The sequence below is a fragment of the Trichechus manatus genome, unplaced genomic scaffold (genome assembly GCF_000243295.1).
Source record: "Trichechus manatus latirostris isolate Lorelei unplaced genomic scaffold, TriManLat1.0 scaffold00054, whole genome shotgun sequence".
Classification (NCBI taxonomy): Eukaryota; Metazoa; Chordata; class Mammalia; order Sirenia; family Trichechidae; genus Trichechus; species Trichechus manatus.
Window position 1 is genome coordinate 682,007 of NW_004443990.1, and position 23,279 is coordinate 705,285.

At 41.3% G+C, this 23,279-nt stretch overlaps 1 protein-coding gene across 5 annotated transcripts in view; it reads left to right on the top strand.

The window, feature by feature from the left end:
• The window catches only part of ACACA (acetyl-CoA carboxylase alpha), a 302,953-nt gene that overhangs the window by 240,957 nt on the left and 38,717 nt on the right, over positions 1-23,279 (top strand). For all 5 annotated transcript variants that reach the window (XM_023732669.1, XM_023732666.1, XM_023732667.1 and 2 more), the window contains 3 exons: positions 18,766-18,909; positions 19,491-19,611; positions 22,718-22,814. In XM_023732669.1, the coding sequence (XP_023588437.1) occupies positions 18,766-18,909; positions 19,491-19,611; positions 22,718-22,814 (362 nt within the window). The remainder of the gene's footprint in view (positions 1-18,765; positions 18,910-19,490; positions 19,612-22,717; positions 22,815-23,279) is intronic.

Genomic DNA, 23,279 nt, shown 5'->3' on the forward strand with positions numbered 1-23,279 from the left:
TTGTAAGGTTATGAACTCCTAAGTCAAGGTGCCACTTGGACATTTGCAGTTAACTTTCAGATTTACTTCCTGTTATAAATTGAATTATGTCCTCCCCAATATATGTGTTATAAATCCTAGCCTCTGTGCCTGTGGTTATAATCCCATTTGGGAATGGATTGTCTTTGTTATGTTAATGAGACAGGATTAGTATAGGGTATGTCTTGAGTCAATCTCTTTTTAGATATAAAAGAGATTAAACAAGAAAGGAAGCAAGCAGAGATGGGGAAAGAGAAATGCCAAGCCACATGAAGATCACCCAGGACAGAAACTCAAACAGACAAGGACTTTCCTCCAGAGCTGACAGAGAAAGCCTTCCCCTAGAGCTGGCATGCTGAATTAGAACTTCTAGCTTCTTAAATTATAAGAAAATACATTTCTATTTGTGAAAACCATCCATCTGTGGTATTTCTGTTATAGAAGTACTAGATAACTAAGACAGAATTTGGTACTGGAAGAGTGAGGTGTGCTCTAACAGATACGTAGAATGTGGAAGTGGTTTTGGAACTGAACAATGGGTAGAGACTGGAACAATTTTAAGGTACCTAATCGTAAAAGCCTAGATTGCCTTGAAGAGACTGTTGTGGGATTATAGACATCAGAGAAAATTCTGGTGAGGGCTCAGACGGAAGTAAGAAGAACTATGGAAGTCTCTGTTACCTTAGAGAATACACATGGTGCCAGCAACAAAATGTTGCTAGAAATGTGGACATTAAATGTGCTTCTGGTGAGGCTTTAAAAGAAAATGATGAACATGTGATTGGACAATGGAAGAAAGGTGATGCTTTTTATGCAGTGGCAAAGAACTTGCTTGAATTATGTTCAGATGTTTGGTAGAGGATAGAATTTGTAAGTGATGAACTTGGATATCTGACTGATGAGATTTCTGAGCAAGAACTTAAAGGGACTATGTGGTTTCTCCTTGCTGCTTATGGTATAATGCAAGAGGAAAGAGATGGACTTAAAAATGAACTGTTTAAAATGAAAACAGAACTTAAAGATTTGGAAAATTCTGTTGTACAGACTAAGGACACATATCCTACAATGTTCACCAAGGACATGGCTACACAATCTTTTGTTAAAGAGATTAAGCCTGTGACTGATGAATCTAACCAACTATCACAGCAAAAAACCCCTCAGCCCTAAAGGAGACTGGAGAAACCCCGAGAGTATGGCCCCCAGACACCCTTTTAGCTCAGTGGTGAAGTCATTTCCGAGGCTCATCATTCAGCCGGGGAGTGGACAGCCCCATAAAACCAAATGGGACTAATGAGGCACAGCAGTCCAGGGACAAGGGCCAGAAGGCAGAAGGGGACAGGAAAGCTGGTGATAGGGAACACAAGGTAGAGTAAGGATAGTGTTGATGTGTTGTGAGGTTGTTAACCATTGTCATAGGGCAACTTGTGTAGTAACTGTTAAATGAGAAACTATTTAGTTCTATAAGCCTTCATCTAAAGTGAGAATAGCAGCACAATTGGAAGAGCGTAGTCGATGTCACTGAACTGTGCTTGTAGAAATTATTGAAATGGTGTATCTTTGGCTGTGTATATTTTCAGCCAAAAAAAAAAAAGGTCAAGAAGGGAGAGGGTTGACATGTTGTGGGGTTGTTAACCAATGTCATAAAACAATATCTGTACTACTGTTTCATGAGAAACTATTTGTTCTGTAAGCCTTCACCTGAAGTACAATTAAAAAAAAAAAAAACTTCAGCTTAGACTGGAGGAGGACAAAGAAAGAGTGAAAGGAAAGAACACTGTCTGCCTCTTGGAATTCTACAGGCAGGAAACTGGCCAAAGGAGCTACATCTGTTGTCCTACAAGAAAAGAAAAGGGCCGTTCTTGGAGCAGCTATGAGATCAGAAGAACTGTTGGAAGGAGCACGGGAAGCAGGGCCTTCTCTGTTTCAAAGGACAGGGCTACAGTCTCCTGGATCTCAAAGGGTGGCACCACAGCCTCCTAGGTTTCAAAGAATCGGATCAACTTGGTTCCGAAGTGTTGGGCTGCTGTTAAGGTGTGCCGGGGGATGGGGCAGTGGCACAAAGCTAAGGGGGTGGGGCTGCCATGTCCAAGGGGCAGAAGAACAAGGCCTGCCGGGGCGTAGGGTGGGGGGTTGCCACTCAGATGGACTAGGAGAATGGGGCATCCAAAGCCAAGGGAGCAGAGTTGCCATCACAGTGGGCCTGGAAGGCAGAGCTGAAGCCCAGGGCCAAAGGGCCTCTACCCAGAATCTGGAGGGCGTGGCCAACACCCAGAGTCTGGCAGGTGGGGCCATTACTCAGATGGTCTAAGAGAACAGAAGATTATTTTCAAGCCTTAAGAGCTAATGTAATTTCTTCTGCTGGATTTTGGACTTGCTTGGTGCCTGTTATCCCTTCTTTCCCTCCAGTTTCTCTCATTTGTAGTGGAAATGTCTACCTTATGCTTGTTCTACCATTGTACTTTGGAAGAAGATAACTTGTATTCTAGATTTCAGTGGCTCACAGATGAAGAGCAGTTTTGCCCCAGAGTGGAATAAGCCTAAAGTCTCACCCGTGTTTGATTTAGATGCTTCAGAAGATGAGATTTTGGGCCTGGAATTAATTTTAGGCTTTTTGTGATGATATGATGGGTTAAATGTGTTTTGCATGTGGCAAGAACATGAATTTGGGGGGACCAAAGGGTAGAATGTTATGGATTGAAATATGTCCCCCAAAGTCAGCACAACTGGACTAAACCAAAGCTAAGAAGTTTCTGGAATACAGTCAAAAACTTTGAGAGACAGAGTAGCAGGGGTAGGGGTCTGGAGACCATGCTTTAGGGGACATCTAGAGCAATTGGCATAACAAAGCTTTTTTTTTTTTTTTTTCATTGTACTTTAGGTGAAGGTTTACAGAACAAATAGTTTCTCATTAAACAGTTAGTACTCATATTGTTTTATGACATTTGTTAACAACCCCACGACATGTCAACCCTCTCCCTTCTCGACCTTTTTTTTTTTTTTGGTGAAAATATACATCGCCAAAGATACACCATTTCAAAAATTTCTACATGCAAAGTTCAGTGACATTGACTATGCTCTTCCAGTTGTGCTGCTATTCTCACTTTAGATGAAGGCTTACGGAACAAAATAGTTTCTCATTTAACAGTTACTACACATGTTGCCCTATGACAATCGTTAACAATCTCACAACACATCAACAATGTCCTTACTCAACCTTGGGTTCCCTATCACCAGCTTCCTTGTCCTCTTCTGCTTTCTGGCCCTTGTCACTGGACTACTGTACGTCATTAGTCCCGTTTGGTTTTACGGGGCTGTCCACTCCCAGGCTGAACGGTGAACCTCGGAGATAACTTCACCACTGAGCTAAAAGGGTATCTGGGGGCCATACTCTCTGGGTTTCTCCAGTCTCCTTTAGGCCAGTAAATCTGGCCTTTTTTTTTTGTGAATTAGAATTATGTTCTACATCCTTCTCCAGCTCTGTCCAGAACCATCTGTTATGATCCTGGTCAGAGCAGTCAGTGGTGGTAGCTGGGCACCATCTAGCTGTACTGGACTCGGTCCGGTGGAGGCCTTGGTAGCTGTGGTCCATTAGTCCTTTGGACTTATCTTTTCCTTGTATCCTGTTCTCTTCATTCTCCCTTGCTCCCGAAGGGATGAGACCAGTGGAGTATCTTAGATGGCTGCTCACAGGCTTTTAAGACCCCAGATGCTACTCACCAAGGTAGAATGTAGAACATTGTCTTTATAAACTGTGTTATGCCAGTTGAGCTAGATGTTCCCCGAGACCATGGTCCCCACAGCCCTCCACCCAGCAATTCAGTCCCTCAGGGAGTTTGGATGTGTCTGTGGAGCTTCCGTGACCTTTGCTTGTACAAGTTGTGCTGGCTTCCCTAGTATTGTGTATTGTCTCACGCTTCACCAAAGATACCACTTATCTATGATCTGTTTAGTATTTCTCCCCCACCCCTCCCATCCCTTGTAACCAACAAAGATTGTTACTTTTTATACTTTTAAGCTTTTAAAGAAAACGTTCGGCATCCTACTTTGGTGAGTGGTGTCTGGGGTCTTAAAAGCTTGCAAGCGGCCGTCTAAGATGCATCAATTGGAGTAGATGCACCTGGAGTAAAGGAGAATGAAGAACACCAAAGACACAAGGAAAGTAGTAGCCCAAGAGACAGAAAGGGCCACGTAAACCAGAGACTTCGTCAGCCTGACAGCAGAAGAACTAGATGGTGCCCGGTACCACAATGACTGCCCTGACAGGGAACACAAGAGATTCCCTGGTAGAGCCAGAGAAAAGTGGGGTGCAGAACTCAAATTCTAGTAAAAAGACCAGACTTAATGGTTTGATTGAGATGGGAGGGACCCCAGAAGACATGGCCCCCGGGCTCTCTGTTAGCCCAAAACTAAAAACATTCCTGAGTCCAACTCTTTAGACAAATATTAGACTGGACTATGGGACATAAAATGATACTCGTGAAGAGTGTGCTTCTTAGCTCAAGTAGATGCTTGAGACTAAATGGGCAGCCCCTGCCCAGAGGCGAGATTAGAAGGCAGAGAGGATCAGGAGCTAGTTGAATGGACGCAGGAAATCCTGGGTGGAAAGAAAGAGTGTGCTGTCATGGTATAAGGAGAGCAACTAGGGTCACAAAACAACATATGTATAAATTTTTGTATGAGGTACTAGCTTGAATTGTGAACTTTCACTTAAAGCAGAACAATAAAAAAAAAAAGAACTCTGTCCCCCCAAAATATGTGTTGTAAATCCTAAGCTCTGTGCCTGTGGTTATAATCCCATTTGGGAATGGATTGTCTTTTTTATGTTAATGGAGCAAGATTAGTGTAGGGTGTATCTTGAGTTGATCTCTTTTGAGATACAAGTGATTAAACAAGCAAGGAAGCAAGCAGAGGTAGGGAAAGAGAGATGCCAACCCACATGAAGATTGCCCAGGAGCAGAAGCTCAAACAGACAAGGACCTTTCTCCAGAGCTGACAGAGAGAGAAAAAGCCTTCCTCCACAGCTGGCACCCAGAATTCAGACTTTTAGCCTTCTAAACTCCGAGAAAATAAATTTCTGTTTGTTAAAGCCACCCATGTGTGGTATTTTTGTTACAGCAACACTAGATAATTAAGACATATCCCCACCCTCCCCCACAACACTCCTCTGAGTTTCTATTTCATGTGTTTCACATAATGTCAGGTAGTGGATAGGCTTGAAACCAAAGGAAACCTAACCCGATGCCATTGAGTCAGTTCTGACTCATGGTGACCCCGTGTGTTTCAGAGTAGAACTGCTCCATAAGATTTTCTTGACTGTAGTCTTTATGGAAACAGATCGCCAGGACTTCCTTCCACAGCACCTCTTGGTGGGTTCTAACCACCAACCTTTAGGTTAGTAGCTGAGTACAAATCATTTGTGCCACTCAGAGACCTTGGGTAGGCTGGAAGGACCTAGTATTGGAAGGGAACACTGACGTAGACTAGCTCTTCATCCATTGCCCAACACAATCAGAATTTGCAGTTTATGACTTGTCCTCTGGACAGCAACTGCCTGTGGAGGTAAGGCATGTGCCAGTGACTGGGTAGATAGATGGGCCATAGATTCACTCAGGGGGTGGTATGTGACTTCCTTGTGGTAAGCATTTTAAAGCTTCTGATCCTCTTTTAGAGAGAGAAGAAAAAGAAAAACCCTATAATCTCATCCCCCTTAATGAGATCAAGCCCCTGTTTCCACTGAATCTGCCAGGAAAAAGGAAATATGATGGGTTTGGCTAGGGCTGTGTTCGTCCTATAGGGAGCTAACTCTACTCATCTTGTCTTTGAAACAATACAAATAAGTCACATTCCTCTCTGGATCTCAATTTCCATATACATATTTTTATGTAGTTGAGCCATATGAAATGTGAAGCTGTTGCAGCTGACTGTTCTGGGTACAATATCAGAGTTCCTCCCATGACCAAGACTTGTCTATAGCACCAAGGGCCTACCCTGTACAATCTCCATTCTCACTCATGATTATGTGGCACACTACCTTAGAGAGTCATGGAGGCTCAAGAAGGGAAGGAAGGATATTTAGTTCTCACTGTGAGGCAGCTTTGTAACTTTAACACAATTTAGAGTTGGAATAGTTAAGGCATGGACTGTAGAGCCAGATTGCTTGGACTTAATTCCTGTTTCTACCACTTACTCATTTTGTGGCATTGGGCGATTTACTTCTCCAGGTCACAGTTTCATTAAATGTAAAATGGGGATGATGATAGTACTTGTCTACCGGGATCATTGTGAGGATTAAATGAATTCATATATGTAAAGCATTGGTTCTGTTGTAGTCTTCTCTGAGGTACATTTGGGGCCCTTTCTCATTGCAAATCATTATCAAGTTCCTAGAAAGAAATATAAACACGACATACTCTGATTCTTTGAAGATAAAATTCCTTTAAGTGTTAGATGGCAGTCCTCACTGTTGCAGTACATTCATGTATTTACTTTCTCAATAGATATTTTCTAAAGACAGTCAACGCTCTTGGCAAACACATTACATGAGAGGAAACATGTTTGGTCATGATAAGGTAGTATATATGTCAGTCATCTGTCTTGTAGGAGTCCCCAAGGACTTGTTGATACAGTAGCCCATAATCACTATAAGGATAGTCCAGCAATTTGCATTTTTAAAAGTCCCTAACTGCCTATTTTCACAATAGACAGCGCCTGTACTCCCATAGCTCCAGATGGGATCACTCTCCTTTCGAAAGAGGGCATTTTAGCTTCCTTTCTGAGTGAGCCTTGCTTTAGCGTTATGAATGACTTCTCAGAAAGGATTGCAATGGACAGATCTCTAGTTTTCAAGCCCCTCCCCTCACCGAAATATGGGTAGATGTGCTCCCGGTTTTGCTGTTGTTTTGATTTTCATTTGATGTTCCTCAGGTTTGGTAGAAAACTGTACCTGGTATGTTCAAATCTATTAGTGAGTCTTGGTGATCTGCTGTAGCCTGATCATGAACACTCTGATTTGGAGCTCTTGCAGGGTGGAATTGCATCCTGAGCTCCATTCCAAAGTTGCCTCTTATTTCTTAGAGTGCTCCATGTGGGCATGGTGGCTTAGAAAGTAATAACTTGGGAGAACTTGCAACAGGTACCAGTCCAGAGATTCTAGATAAAGTGAAAGCTCTGAGGCCCTGCTTGGGGTATTGAATGTAGACTCGGGAATTATCATATTTGATGGCCTATTATAAATGTGTACAAACTTCTTCTTTTTCTTGTACTTTGATGTGAAGGTTTACAGAACAAATAGTTTCTCATTAAACAGTTACTACACATATTGTTTTATGACATTGGTTAACAACCACACGACATGTCGATACTCTCCCTTCTCGACATTGGGTTCCCTATTACCAGCTTTCCTGTCCCCTCCTGCCTTCTGATCCTTGTCCCTGGGCTGTTTTGCCCCATTAGTCTCATTTTGTTTTATGGGGCTGTCTAATCTTTGGCTAAAGGGTGAACCTTGGGAGTGACTTCATTACTGATCTAAAAGGGTGTCCAGGGCAATACTCTCATGGTTTCTCCAGTCTCTGTCAGGCCAGTAAGTCTGGTCTTTTGTTTGAGTTAGAATTTTGTTCTACATTTTTCTCCAGTTCTGTCCGGGACCCTCTATTGTGATCCCTGTCAGAGTAATCGGTGGTGGTAGCCGGGCACCATCTAGTTGTACTGGACTCAGTCTGGTGGAGGCCATGGTAGTTGTAGTCCATTAGTCCTTTGGACTAATCTTTCCCTTATATCTTGTTTGCTTCATTCTCCCTTGCTCCCGAAGGGGTGAGACCAGTGGAATATCTTAGACAGCTGCTCACAGGCTTTTTAAGACCCCCAACGCTACTCACCAAGGTAGAATGTAGAACACTGTCTTTATAAACTATGTTATGCCAGTTGAGCTAGATGTTCCCCAAGACCATGGTCCCAACAACCCTCTGCTCAGCAGTTCAGTCCCTCAGGGAGTATGGGTGTGTCCATGGAGCTTCCATGACCTTTCCTTTGTACAAACTTTTTGAAGTCTACCTGTGGATTAAAAAAAAGAAAGAAAGAAAAAACTTTGATCAATCCCCTCTCTGCCATTTACTAGATGAGCAACTTTGGGTTTCAGTCTGTTTGTGTATCAGTTTCCTCTTATGAGTGATAATACATTTCCCACCTTAAGATGAAGACCAGAGATGTCTTAATTAAAAAATTTCTTTTATTTCTGGTGTTCTGTGATGCTGTAAAGATGCATATTGATTTTGTAGCCAGGGAACCATGTTCAGCTATGGTAGGGAAAAGATATATTGAGGTGAGGAGGATTCTAACAAATATATTACGTATTAACCCATTGCCATCGAGTCGGTTCTGACTCATACCGACCCTATAGGACAGAGTAGAACTGCCCCAGAAGGTTTCTGAGGAGTGGCTGGTAGATTCGAACTGCTGACCTTTTGGTTAGCAGCCAAGCTGTTAACCACTGTGCCACCAGGGCTCCAGATTACGTACTAGTGATCTCACTAAAATGCAATAATTTTAAATATCACCATATTACATACTAGTGACATGTAAAATTATTGCATTTTAGTGAGATTAGGAATGGAAGTTGTAAAGTGTGATGATTTAAAATGTTTTAATCTTGCTTCTTCTGTAGAAAAGTAAATGCTATCTGTGTATGTATGTTGTTATTGACAATGGTAAGTGGCCTTAGAACTATAAATGTTGAGAATGGAAGGATCCTCAAAAAGTCCATCCACGCAACCATTATTTGAATTTTCTCTATGACACTATTGCCAAATATTCATTCACTTATGCTTGAAAAACTCCAGTTGAAAGAGAGCTCAGTACTTCTTGAGACAATCCCGTTCATCTATATAAAGTTCTTACATTTGGCTAAAATCTGCTTCCCTGTACAGACTGATTTCTCTTTTAAAATAGTGCTCGAAGTTAACAAAGAAACTCCCAGTTTTGTGGTCTGACATATATGGAATTGAATGGAATCAACATCTTTTCCATATACTTTTGCTTTCAGGGTCTGGCCTTGTCTCAAGAACAAATGCAGTGAAGATGAAAATGCTACTCAGCAGGAAAAAAAGGCTGGATTCATAAATAACATTCTTGCCAGCTAAAAATATGAAAGAAGCAGTAATTTCTAGAGCAACAGTCAAAACTTAACTCCACTTTGAAGTGCTCTGTGGAACCTGAGGGTTCTGCTGCACTGTGTCATACATGAAAAGACACAAGGCTGTTGGAGCCTGATTATCTCCTGCTTTCCCACCATCTGCCCCTTTGGAAGTCAGGATCCTGATACATGGTTGGAGGATAGGTCTTTTTGAGTGCCGTATTTTCAGATACCAGTTATAACTCTTTGGGTCCAAGGTTTGGTGGTACTTATTTCAGGAATCAGTAAAGCTGATATAGACTGAGGTACTCCAAAGTCCTAAGGGCACACAAATGAAAGCTAAAATGCTAGAATGGTTATCCCTTACCACTATGAGCAGTCTCTGCTCACTTCATCCATGTGGACCCTTGTTATGTCTCTACCCTGTCTCCAGAGTGTCCATTTCAACCTCCAGGATTCTGAGGCTTCCTAAGTATTAGAATGAAGAAATGTCTCTACTTTACAGGTTTTGTGGCATGTAGGGTCTCTGCAGTTTCTGCCTCTAATTAAACCTTGCTCCTGTACTCAAACTAGGTGCCCTCTTGGGTCTTCGAGCATGATCCCTTCAGCAGCAGTTTCTTCTGCTTTCTCATTTTTCCATTCAGTAAATAAATATTATCATTGCTCTCCTCCTTCCCCCCACTGTTACGCCTTCATATGTTGGCTTTTCTTCACCTTTCCTCTTTCTACACATGTTCATAGCTCTGTCTTTGCAGTTCAGTGTTCATTTGAAACTTTGCTACTCTGTCTGCCCCTCTCTTCTCCCCTTAACCTTTCTTTTCCCCCAGCTCTAGTGTGAGACCCAAGTAAATTAGCTTCTCACCCTTGCCCCCCAGTAAAAAAAATCCTATACTCCTCTACCAGTGTCTGTTCTTGGATTTGCAGCAGCAGCAGCCATCTCCAGTAACCATCAGGCTGTCAGCTTTGTGGCTTCCTACTACCTCCCCACTCCCCCATCACTCACCAGAGGGAAAAGAGAGCCAGAGCAAGAGCTTGAAATATATCATGCAATAGTGTATCATGAATTTGTTGTGAATCACAGCAGTGAAGCAGGTTTATTTATTTCTGGGACCTTAAATCAATACAGAGTAGGTCTCTTAGTTCTGAAGCTGGGATGGAGTGTGAAAAAATGAGCCCATTGTACTCTTAAAACTTTGGGGAAGGAAGATGACAGCTATATAATTCCATTTACCAGGCACTAGGGGCTTTAATGTGAAGGTGACAGGGAGCTCTTTGTGCATTTAGAGCACCATATCTTCTAAATAAAAGATCTGTAGACTTGATAGTGGAGCATAGCTCCGAGTTTAATAATCTCCAAGCATTAGACCGAGCCACTATGTTCCCAAGTCAGAGGTACCCCCAAACACTCATAAATTAAAAGTGCAAGAACTGCACATGTTGGTAGATTAGAAATGCAAGGACTCAGGTCTTTTTCTAGGAGAAAGACAGACCTGAGCCCTGGCTGTGTACAGGTGCTGTGTGAATATGATAAAGACTCGGGAAACTAGATTGTTTAGAAACCTGACTCGTGGCTGTTCATCATTGTTGGGAATGTCCCCTGTGCATGGATCCAAATCTAGCTATGCCCCCTCTTCATTCAGAGTGGCTGTCATCACACAGTCTAATCAGCTAATGTACACAGTCAGGAGTGTTGAATTATGAAAGGAGAAGCTTTAAGAGCTGTTTAGATTGAACTACAGATTACCATGCCTGGGCTTCAAGTTTTTTAGGTCGATTCTTGACTGGTTCCTAATTTTAATAATGTCTCAGTGTTTGGAATTTAAGCCCTTTAAAACAGTATGCACATGGGAGAAATTTGAAATCAGTGTTATTAAGGAGAGAGAACCCACCCAAATATAACCAACAGCATAATATGCAAATGTGAGAAGTCAAGACCATTGGAACATATAATCAACTTTTGAGTATCTTCATTTTCTATATGACCCGTTGGTAAAATATGCCTTTTCTCAACAGATAAAACAGGTTTATGCAGCTCAGTAGAGCAACCCTAATATAATATGACTTTATACTATATAGAGTTATTAGTTTAATTGCAGCCCAGGTAAAGAATTTTGAAAGAAAAAGCTCAGTGTCTACACTGGGGGAAACAGGAAAGATAGGAATGATCACTTTTCTTAAGAAACTGACCACATATTATGTAACATTAATATGAAAAACTTCTTTTGCTTGTGCTAGTTCAACCTGCTGAAAATTTAAATCAAAGCTGAGTTTTTATAGAGCACCAAGAATTGTGGTAGTTCACATGCATTTATTCCATACCTGTTGTGTGTAAAGCTCTGTTCTCATACTGTGGGGATACAAAGATGATTCCTGTTTTTATGGAGTTTAAATTTTAGGCTAAAAGACAATAATAGGCTTTTCATGCATTTTAAAGGAAAAAAAAAAATTCAAATTGCTGCCCAGCAGGTGCAAATGAGAAAACACAAGCGAAAAGGCTGCCAAGATGAGGAGTCAGTACTAAATCCCAAGAAGCCAGGCTCCTGTCTGAACTCTGGTGCCTCACGTCTGTTGGACACGGGCAGTCAGTCATGCAGCCATCTGCTTTTCTGTACCAATCTCATGCCTGGTATTCTATCCCGAAGCAGCAGTGGGAGATGACTGAAGAACAGGGTTCTTTTTTTTTTTATTTTTAATTTCCATCTTTGGAAAACATATTTAATGAAGGACTAATATTCAGCATATATAAAGAATTCTTACAAGTCAGTAACAAGGAAACAACCCAGTTTAAAAAAAAAAAAAAAAAGACGTATCACAAGAGAAGATGGTAAATAAGCACATGAAATAATGCTCAGCATCATCCATCATTAAACCATTAAAAAAAAAACAAACCCAAACCCACTGCCGTCAATGTCAATTCTGATGCATAGGGACCCTGTAGGACAGAGGACAGAATAGAACTGCCCCATAGGGTTTCCAAGGCTGTAATCTTTACGGAAGACTGCCACATCTTTCTCCCATGGAGCGACTGGTGCTTTAACCACTGTGCCACCAGGGCGGCTCTCATCATCTGTCATTAGGGAGATGCAAATTAAAACCACAGTTAAAAAAAACCAAACCAGTTGCTGTCAAGTCACCTCTGGCTCATGGTGACCCATGTATGTTAGAGTAGAACTGTGTGCCATAGGGTTTTCAATGGCTGGTTTTTTGGAAGTAGATCACTAGGCCTTTCTTCCCAGGTGCCTCTGGGTGGACTTGAACCTGTAACCTTTCAGTTAGCATCGTTAACCATTTGCACCACCCAGGGACTCCAAAACCACAATTAAAACGAAAAAATACCAAACCCTTTGCCTTCGAGTCGATTCTGACTCATAGCAACCCCAAAGGACAGAGTAGAACTGCCTCATAGGGTTTCCATGGAGTGCCTGGTGGATTTGAACTTCCTGCCTTTTGGTTAGCAGCCGTAGCTCTTAACCACTACGCTACCAGGGTTTCCAAACCACAATTAGATGCCACTATAGTTTTTTAAAAAAATTATTTAATTATTTTAAACAGATAATACCAGGTGTTGGTGAGGATACAGAACAACTGGAATTCTCATACATTGCTGGTGGGAATACAAAATTGCACAGCCACATTGAAAAAGTTTGGCAGGTTTTTTTTTCTTTTTTTTTTAAGTTATTTATACATTAACCATACAACCTAGCAACTCCACTCCTAAGTATTTACCCAAGAGAAATGAAAATATTTATCCACATAAAAACCTGTACATAAATGTTTATAGTAGCTTTGTTCGTAATCACCAAAAACTGGAAACACCCAAATCCTCACCAACAGGCAAGCAGATGAACAAATTGCAGTACTTCTATAAGATGGAATACTACTCAGCAATAAAAAGGAACTACTGATGCCTGCAACAGCATGAGTGAATCTCAGATGCATTATGCTAACTGAAAGAAACTAGACCCAGAGGCTACATACTGTATGATTCTATTTATGTGACATTCTAGAAAAAGTAAAGCTATCAGGACAGAAAGTAGATCAGTAGTTGCGAGGGGTGGGAAGAGGGGTGATTTTTAAAGGGGCATGGAGTAACTTTTTGAGGTGGTGAAAATATTCTGTGTCTCGATTGTAGTGGTTATATGACTATATGCATTTGTCAAAATTCATAAAATTGTGTGCCTGAAAATGGAGAATTTTACTGTATGTAATTTATACTTCAATAAACCTGACTTTAAAAAATTTCCATATTTGGAAGTAATTTATTGTCAGTACTCACAAGTCCCTAGCAAAATGAGCAGTTAATGAATCCTTGCAATGAGTAATTTTTTTTTTAAGCAGTCAGCTTTCTTTCCAGAAGCCTATGCTTTTTCTCGTACATTTGACAAGTAAACTATCATGTGGCCCTCTTCTACTCCTTTTACATTAAAAATGAGTCTCTGTTCTTCACCCACTTGACTTTCAAATACTTATCATCATCCTGCTGTCTAACCCATTCCTCTGTGTTCTCGGTGAGCCCTACACCTCAGTAAGCAGAAGTCTTCCAGTGTTGCTTCAGGCCTGTATCTCAGTCTCTTTGTTGCTAAATTTATTGTCTCGCACTGATAGCACAGTCCCTTTCCCCTAGTTCATCCTTCAACAAACATGATCACTTCATAGTTTGCTGTTTATAGAGATTTTTGGTCTTGCAGTGGATGGTCTTGAATCCATCTGCGGCTCAAATCAGAGGCTTTTTCCCCCTCTGCCTGCAGTCTGTCCCTGAGCATTTTCTCTAACCCCCAACCCTACTTTACCCTCTGCCAACCAGCACACCAGTTTGCCAGGACAGTAGTGGCAATATGTACTTGGGCAAAGGAAGTTGTAACTGTGGCTGTGTGTTAAGAGACTGTATTTTGGAAACCCCAAATATTCTTCATCACATAGGCATGGGTCCTGTCTCCCTAGAGATTTAATTCCATTCACCCTTGGATATATTCCTGGAGAAACATTTACACAGTAATATGTGCTGCACCACTTAAAATTGTTAATTGGAGATTGAATTACTTGTCAGCTTTTAAAAATGTAGTCCTCTCAGGTCAGGAAGGAGGGTGTTGGCAGCACCAAGTAGATGAGCTATTGCATTTTTTTTCTCCTTCCTCTCTTCTCTCCTCCTCCCTTTTCCTCTGTCTCAACCTTCCTCCTTTCTTTTGTCCGTATTTTACCACTTTTTCCCTTCTCCAACTTATTCTTTCTAATAGCTATCTCTCTGCCTTAGCCATGCCCTTATCAATAACCTGGCAGATCCCAGAGTGACTTTAATATCTAGAATCATAGATGAAGTCCAGTGATGACAATTGCTCAGTAAATTTACAAAACCCCTCCTCAGATCCTCTTGAGAATGGAAGTATCCTAATGAGGAGGACTGCAGAGAGGACTTAGCTTTGTGTAGCCTGATTCTTAGATGCAGGAGGAATTTTATACTCCCTGCTTCTTTAAATAGAAGATGCCCTGACCCACCAAAGATTGTTTAAAGGGGGAAAGATTGGATTAGGTGTGGGGGGATAAGCCGTGGTCGATGTCATTTTTTTATTCCATCCATATGCATTATTATTTTTCACATCTTTAGCACATGATTGCAAATTTTGGCCCATAAGTCTGAGTTTCCAGCATAATGCTTATATCAGGACAAAAGCAATTTTTTAAAAATTGAGCTAAGTTGCATCTATGAAACTTGGAAATCTCAATGCCTGTGCTGACAAATAGCCTGACAAGTAAATACTACATTTATTCAGTATTACATAGTGATTTCGTTTGCACAAAACCTCACAATGCTCTGCCCCTTCAGTCAAACGTCTGGACCAGTGGGGAAAGGAAGAACGTGTTTATCTTGATCTCCAAAAAGGGATTTAAGGGAGAGAGCAGGCGGTATATTAGACTGTTCTCATTGCCTGTCAGCTGTGGTAAACCTGAGCTGTCTGCAGTGTCTCTAGATAAGCAGCAATAGCAGCAGAGGCCTTAGCATGTAAGACTGCTTTCATTTGTACTTCTTATGTATCTCAAAATTCTAAAGGCTGTGCAGCATCTTTGGTGGAACCTTTAACAATTGTGTCTCTGTTAATCATTGGCTTTTATGTGGTGCCCCTTAATTCTCAGGCCTGCCAGCTACAATGAATGAAGTTCTGGATGAGGCTTAAGTTTATATTAAGAGTGGAGGAAGATCCTCTTTCCTCTCAGATTCAGCCTTTATTCCTTTCTGGTGTGGGCACTGTGTAGGAGACCCTGAGATGGTGTCCGTTCCTATATTTCATAGTGCTGCTTTTCCACCAAAGCTTGGAGGACAGCAAAGAGGGGCCTCAGCAGAATCATCTCTGTTTGAATGGCTCCCATGTTTAGATGGTTATTGATGCTTGTTGGGCAGATACTTGCAAGTTTATATCATGCAGTAGAAACTGCAAGAGGAATAATTTGGGTAGTGGAACATGGCAAACAGTTTGACTAGTAAAGAAATGCTTATGTCAAAGTTCAAAATATGATGTTGATGAGGGTTGTTTACCCCAAATTTTTCTGAAGAAGGTTGGTAGGACTGAACAGTGGTTCTGTGTGTGTACCCTCTTTTCTTTGCCTTCCTAGATGCTGATCAGGATTTGTGTAACTGTTCCAGCGTGCTCGTTTCAGAGTTAGGCAGAATGGATTTTGTCCTCGCCTAGATTCTGCTTCCTTGGTTGGAGCTTTTGTTGTGAAGTATTCTAAAATCATTAAAACCACTTGAGTCAGCAACGACCCCTATAAATCAGGAGCTATTGTGTGCGCCCTCATTCTACTGGTGCGTGCTCCAAACGTAGTCATTTAAGATGAACTGGAGAGTACTGGCTTTCTCTTCACTGACTGTTAAGTAGCTATGATTGTTAGCATTTGTTTGTGGTCAGTGGAGCTGGTTTCATTTCTGTAAAGCTGTTCAGAGACAGCTATTTGGATTACTTTGAGGGTCTCTCCTATAATTTTTCTCTTTACTTCCCAAATCAAATGAATCTTCTCACATGACAAAGACTTTTTTAGTCTAGAAATCATGTTCTTGGTTGTGTTAAGCCCCAGTTAGGTTTTTATTTGAACCTAGAGAAGAAATGTAGAAATCCTGCTGCCTTTTCAGAACAATGCCAAAGCATCAGAGCCCAAGTTTCAGCTAGCAACGGGGAAGATGTGCTAAGTTGAACTCTTGCTCCTTCAAAGCCTGTCTCCCATTAGTTTGTAAAAATATGGGGTGGACTGGGCAAATGGCAGAGCACTTGGAGGTAGCCTGGTTCTGGATGCTGTCTTTTCTCTTTGAAATGAGGAGGAGAGACTTCTGAGGAAGGTGTATTTGAACAGCTGAGCAGCTCTTGGTCTGCCCGGGTCCCTTACTTTTCCTGAGATTGGTCCTTCATCAGTCCATTACTAATTTTGGAGATGTGTAAGATCCTAAATGGTTGGATATTATCAAGTACTAGAGACAGTATTTCATAGGAAAGAAAATAGTGTTTCTGAGTAGAAAATGGCCCCAGCTCTCTCTTCTCGGCAGCAGGGAGTACTTGGCTCCTGACTTAGATTGTGAATATTAGATATTCAGGGTCAGTGCAGTGTCTCCTTTTTATTCCATTTCCCCCTTTCCAATTTTATTTTAATAATTAAAAATACTGCTGATCACACTGAATGACTTCTAGTAGAGAGGCAGCTGTCCCAGAAGGACCAGTTGTGGGCCATCGGGTTTATGACGTCCATAAAACCAGAGCCAGATCAGAGCATGGCCTCCCTGAGTGACAGGGTTTCTGCCTCCACCAGGGTCTCCCATCAACTGACTGCTTTGGATATTTGTTTTGCTTTTGTTTTTCATTCTGTTTTGTTTCATGATGCATGTGTGAGTGTGCATGTGTGCACACATTTAAAGATATAAATGAAACAGGTATGTAATGCCCTCTGCCTGTTAGAAAGACTAAAGCCATAAAAATAACAAACGGCGTGTATTTGCTAGAATGTCAAAGTTATGAGTTTATTTTGTAATGATGTGCTCCTGCCTTCATGAGGTAAACTGGCCGTGGCGGAGGTGTTATTAGTAATATGGACTCAGTGGAGCAGAAAGCCAAGTGACCGAGAGATCAGTGTATCAGTCAGGGAGAGGGCAAATGGAAAGAGACAGCAGGAGAATGAGAAAAGAGCTGCAGTGCCTGGGCTGAGATTAAAGACAGACTGAGAGGTGGGTGGGAGCCCAGTGGTCAGATACGGCCGTCTCCCCTGTTCCCAGGGTTCCTTCAAAGGGGCTGCCAGCATGTTGCTCAGCTTGGGGCTGCCTGTAAAGGCTTGTTCCCTGCACTTCTTTATCAAGGAAAGCAGTCATCTGAGAGCAGTTTTGCTTTCCATATTCATTTCAGAAAAGTCTCTTCATCCTTCCTAGCTAAAGTTAAATGGAACCAAGAACAGTTGGGTCACACTGGGGTTATCACTTTGGTCCCCAACTTTCTCAGCCTTTGAATGTAGGGGCTGACCCAGCATGCAGGGGAGCCTCCCAAGGCTCCTAACAAAGAGGGGCAAAATGGTAGTATACAGGTAGAACTTACTTGTCTTTAATTTATTAGGTTCTCCTCAGAGACTGGAAATGAGTAAAAGTTAGCAAGAGAAAGAAATTTCATGTTGCTGATTTTTTTTAAAGGAGGAAGGGAGAGGGAAAAGAAGAGGTAAAATACAGTAAATTCTCTGCAACTGTTCAGAGTTCTCCAGGGCTACCCTAGATGACTGGCAATTACTACACACTCAGCAGTTTGCAATAGTCAGTGATCAGGCTGCCCAGCTTCCATCTGCTAGATCAGAAAACCTCCCTCCCTGAAAGAAATTATTAACCAACCTTCAAGGGAAAAAGAAACCCTACAATTTCCAAGTCCAAGAATATTATTTCTTTTTTCTTCTTTAGAGAAAACTTTGTAAAATTGCAGGTGCCTTTTGACCTTACAAGGGTTAAACTCCTCCAGGGATACACAGGGGATTGAGTCCCTGGATTCCCTCAAGGCTTGAGAGGGAAGAAGGGAAGGGAAGCAGGCTTGGGTATAAGTCACAGCCATGCACCCAGCACACAAAGAAGACTTCAGACTCGGAGGTTCATGTATGTATCATGAGTTGCTTCAGGGTTTTGCCAGCCTTAGGGCCTGTATGTGGAGACCAGCTTCTAAAATCAGATTTAAGGGGAAAAATATCCTTAAAAAAAAATGAAGAGCCCAAACCCCACAGGATTTTTTTAACTGAGATGCGTCACTAAAGATTGTTAAAAGACAATTTCCTTCGGTGTGTGTGCACAGCAGCTCTGCCAGGCCTGCAGATGGAAAGGCAGCCTATGTCTCAGGGCCCTGACCTACCCACCACTGCCGTTTCAGCTCAGAGGTGAAGTATGCCAGGGGTGCTTGTGGCAGCTGGTAGAGAGGCACGTTTTTTAAATTGCAGTTGTAGATGCGATTGTTAAAACCCGTCTTTGTTTTCTTTTTAGGATAAAGGTCCAGATAGTTTCTCAAAACAATCCACAGAGGCTGGAATCTCTGTCTTGTGGAGAAAAGAACCCATGTTAGTGTGAATTAGGAAATAGGCTTTGTAGAGACATATGTCCTTTCTCTTGCTGATTTTTCCAGGTCCTCGGGCGGGAAGTATACACGTCCAATAACCAGCTTGGGGGCATCCAGATCATGCACAACAATGGGGTGACCCACAGCACCGTGTGTGATGACTTTGAAGGGGTCTTCACTGTCCTGCATTGGCTGTCTTACATGCCTAAGGTGAGCATTTTCTGTCTGGCACTGACGGAGCCCACAGAACTGGTCATTTCCCACCACAGCTCACTGCCTCCGTGTTTGAGTTCTTGTCTTTATGGTGGAGGATTTTTTTTTTTAAATGAACTATTTCTCTGAAAGCTGTGGATTTCTCTTTTTCTTAAGACCATCTTTTGCCTTCTGTCTCTAAAATGCCTTTAGATTTCATCGATTAGGCCCTTTCTGATGTTTTCTAGCCAGGTAAGCCTTTGAGGCCTATCTGGGCTCAGATCCCAGCCTAGTAAGGTTTTTTCCCCATTATGGGTTTTCTCTTTTGTAATAGCCATGCATCCCCCCAAGGAGCTTCCCAGAAAACATGAGCATACTGAAACCAGGAGTCAAAATGTACCACTTTGTGCCAGGCTCCTGAGTGAGACTTGAGACCTGTACGTGCTCCTCAGGGCTTGGCAAACAATTGGGACTGTTGGGTATAATTCCACCTGTGGGCCCTGCCCTCTTTGTCGGGAACAGAACTGTTGTTGCTGAGTTGTAGTATAAGACTGCTGTTCACTGATCACTGTGCTCTTTCCCTCCTGATCTCCTTTTAGAGCATGTACAGTTCAGTTCCCCTCCTGAACTCCAAGGATCCTATAGATAGAATCATCGAGTTTGTTCCCACAAAGGCCCCGTACGATCCCCGATGGATGCTTGCAGGCCGTCCTCACCCAAGTATGTATATGTTTGAGGTGCCCGTGGTACCCTGGCCCTCAAGCTTTTAGGCTTGTCTATCACTATCCAGTTCCTATGCAACAGCATGTGACAAAGAAAACAGAATTACTAAGTACCTAGAGATGAGAAAAATCTGAAAAACGACTCTGTGAACAAAAAGGTGGGAAATCCATCCTGAGCAAATGAAAAATAAATGATATGAGATTTACGAATAAGCCACTGAGTCATAAGCAGTGCAGTCACTTACAGATGTCTTCTGTTTATTCTGTTATTAAAGCACTTATCACGTAATGGGTTCAAAGCTTTAAAACCATTCAGTGTAAACCATAAAATCATAGAATTATAGGACCAGAGTCTTTGACCATATAGTTCCTATAAGTAAATAGAGATTAATCAGGTTATTTTTAGAAAAGGTCTTTGAGATCCTTAAATGTGGAGTATGACTAAACCATCTCAAGAAGCTACTCTGTGTACCCACCTGCGTGTGTCCTTGTTTTCTGATGATACTGGTGTTTGTGTTAGTTATTAATGTAAGATTTTTCATGAAGAGATTTTCCAGAACCTTAAATTCTATAAATACATACAGAGAGAACAAACCCTCCTTCCAGGTTCATTTAATGTATTTTTCTGTCTTGGGGCTGATTTTACGTAACTTTAAAAAAGAAAAAAGTTACCTTCGTTAAGGCAAATGTACATTCTCACTTATCTGCCTATTTGGATGTCGTAACAAAACTTATGCAGAGGTTCTTTTGTGAAGCCTCAAATCCCCCTGCTGTGTTTTGCATCTGTTTTTTCAGTTTGTATAAGGAAGTATCTTTCGTTTTGTTTGCATGTTGGTTGCAACTATTTCAAGGGAAAGCTATATATAAAAGAAGAATGGAATGCAGAAGGTGTCGTTTCACCAAACTGAAGAGTCATTATGATTTTGTCAAAAGAGGAAGAGGTCTTCATAAGGAAGTCTTAATGAACTTTTGTGGGTACCCACTGTAAGCCTGATGGGACTATAAAGCACTTCCATATATCCGTATCTTACTTGACCTTCACTACCACTCAGAGTAAATAGATAACATTATTTTACAAGCTCAGAGAAGTTAAGTAATTTGTGCAAGGTCACGCAGCTATTACTTAGGATCTGGGGCTTAATCTGAAGCCTACTATAGATATTATAGAAAAATCACAAGAGAAGTGCTCATTTTAATTTGAATTTTTACCTATTATCATCAGTGCCTTTTGTTAATCATAATAAAACAATAGTTTTTCTTACATAGCCAAAAAAAATCACCATAGTAACCTGTCATGTTTACACCATGATTATGATAGGAACTATGAGTTTAAGATACCTGTCAGCCTTAAAATCCAGGACTTTGGAGAGTAAAGTGGGTCTCTTTACTTCTGTAATTCAGAACGAGATTCAGTGAGTGCTCTCCTGGGAAAGATGGGGAGCCGTCTTAGCTGACTTCTAAGTTCTGTGTCTGAAATGAATATGGCCTGCGCTTTGGGGACTGTAAAGGCCAGCTACAATAGCCATAGCCCACCAATGATGCCCCCCTCCCCCAAGCAACATATAAGGCAGGAAGGTTTTTAAAGGACAGATATTTCCATTTTGAAATGAATTCCAAAGTTCTAAATCATTGTTATTGAAGTAAGACTCATGAAGTGATCCAAGCATATAAATTTCCAGTATTTTGATGGACTTAGAGGTTTGGTGTAGCACTTCTTTCAGGGGTTGGACAGATCTGTGTAGTTGGGCATTATCCTGGACATTATTAATGAGATCCACAAAATAAAATGAAATTTGTGATAAACTTAAGTTTTCTGTTTTTTGGATAATATTTTTTCATTGACTGTCTGGTAATTCATCCTGCTGTCTGTGTGCAGCTAACACTTGCTCCCAAATCGAGTGACTTCAGATTTTAATTTAGTGGAAGCGTTAAGGAAAGCAGATGATTCCCTGTGATAAGTTAAAGCAGATATCTTCTAGGTGAAAAGTTAAAGTCATTTATTAGAGGAGATAGTGCTGTGATATTCTTCAAACTGACGCCCAACACGAGACCAGAATCTAAACGATCGGCTTTGGGCTCACGATAGAGAGATAATTTTGAAATGGATGATCACATTTTACACTGGGGCCATAGAGGCAAGGAATGTAGAACACAGTAATTACAAGTTTAGTCTTGATAAAACACTCTTCATCCCGTTTAAGTCAGCAGAGGTTAGCTTGCTCGGATCTCCACTTTTAATTGGTTTTGGACTTGGGTTTTTAAGGGGCGGAGGGCCGTGTTCAAATTAGAAGAATCATTGAGAAACCTGAGCTGAGCGGGCAAGCTAGGAAACAGTTATTTGCAGAAGCTTTTATGGGGCCTTGGTCAAACACGGATACCTGTGGAACAAAAGTTTTTTCTTAGACTAAGATGTTGAAAGTTTTGTGTCTTAGTGAAGGAAATTCTATGTTAATGCTATTAAGTGTGTGCATCTTAACCATTTTATTTTTTACTGTCTGTCAAGAATATGTAGGCATGGTCTTACAGAAAAATTCTTCTTTGTCAGCTGTAAATAAAGTAGATATATCCTGTTGCTTTCCAGCAGAGAAGCTGGCTCCCTTTCTTTTCCCTAAATTTGGGTCTTCATCTGATCATTAATACTTACTGTTTGGCTATCTTCATCTTTCCATTAAAAGAAAATCAGTGGAATCAAACAGAAAATTGTAAGCTAAGTTTTAAAATAGAAATAGGCATTTTGAAAACGTCTTTAATGACTTGGCTGCCTTTTGACAAATGTTTGCAGTATCTTGGAAAAAAACACGTTATTTATTTAAAAGCATGCAAACTCCCTCTGGTAGCTGAACGCTGTTTAACAATAAATGATGCTTTTGCTGATAAATGATTCTTTTTATGCAGACTAGCAAATGAAATAGGAGATGATGTCTGAAGGCAGACAAACATTCAGCTGCCTAATGCTTCCATCTATTATAACATGGTTAAAAAAACAACAACAAAACCCCCAAAGTAACCCCCCAAATCCAACCTTAAGTTTGTCAGTTCCGGTGCATTTTCGGCAGATCAACTGTCTTTATCCTTTCTTTGTTTTCTTTCTTTTCCTTCTGTAGCCCAGAAAGGCCAGTGGTTGAGTGGATTTTTTGACTATGGATCTTTCTCAGAGATTATGCAACCCTGGGCACAGACTGTAGTGGTTGGCAGAGCCAGGTAAGACCTCTTTTGTTTTGGACGTTCCTTTTCTTCCCAACTAAAAATAAGAAAGGCAGGGGCCATTGCTAAATAGATTCTTATCAGTAATACTCTCTTAATCTAAACTTTCTAATACTATTCGATTATAGCCAGTCCCAGTTACACTGGGGCACTGGTTCCCAGTAGTCATTTAGTGACATGTTTATTTTGAAGGCTGATTTTGACACTTCCTTCTTGTAATGCAAAAGAAAAGCTCTTTGGGAGCTGTAAAGTCCAACTACAGTAGCCACAGGCCACCAATGACTGCCCCTCTCGCAAAGAGCATTTTTTTTGAGGAGTAGGTGACAAGTGAATCACAGTCTCATCTGCTTCTCTTTGTAACCTGAAAGAAGTCCCTTCATGGCATCGAGATTATTTAAGTGACACAGCAAATGCACTATATTTTCTTATAATCAGATTTGAATTGCCCTTCTCCCCCAACCC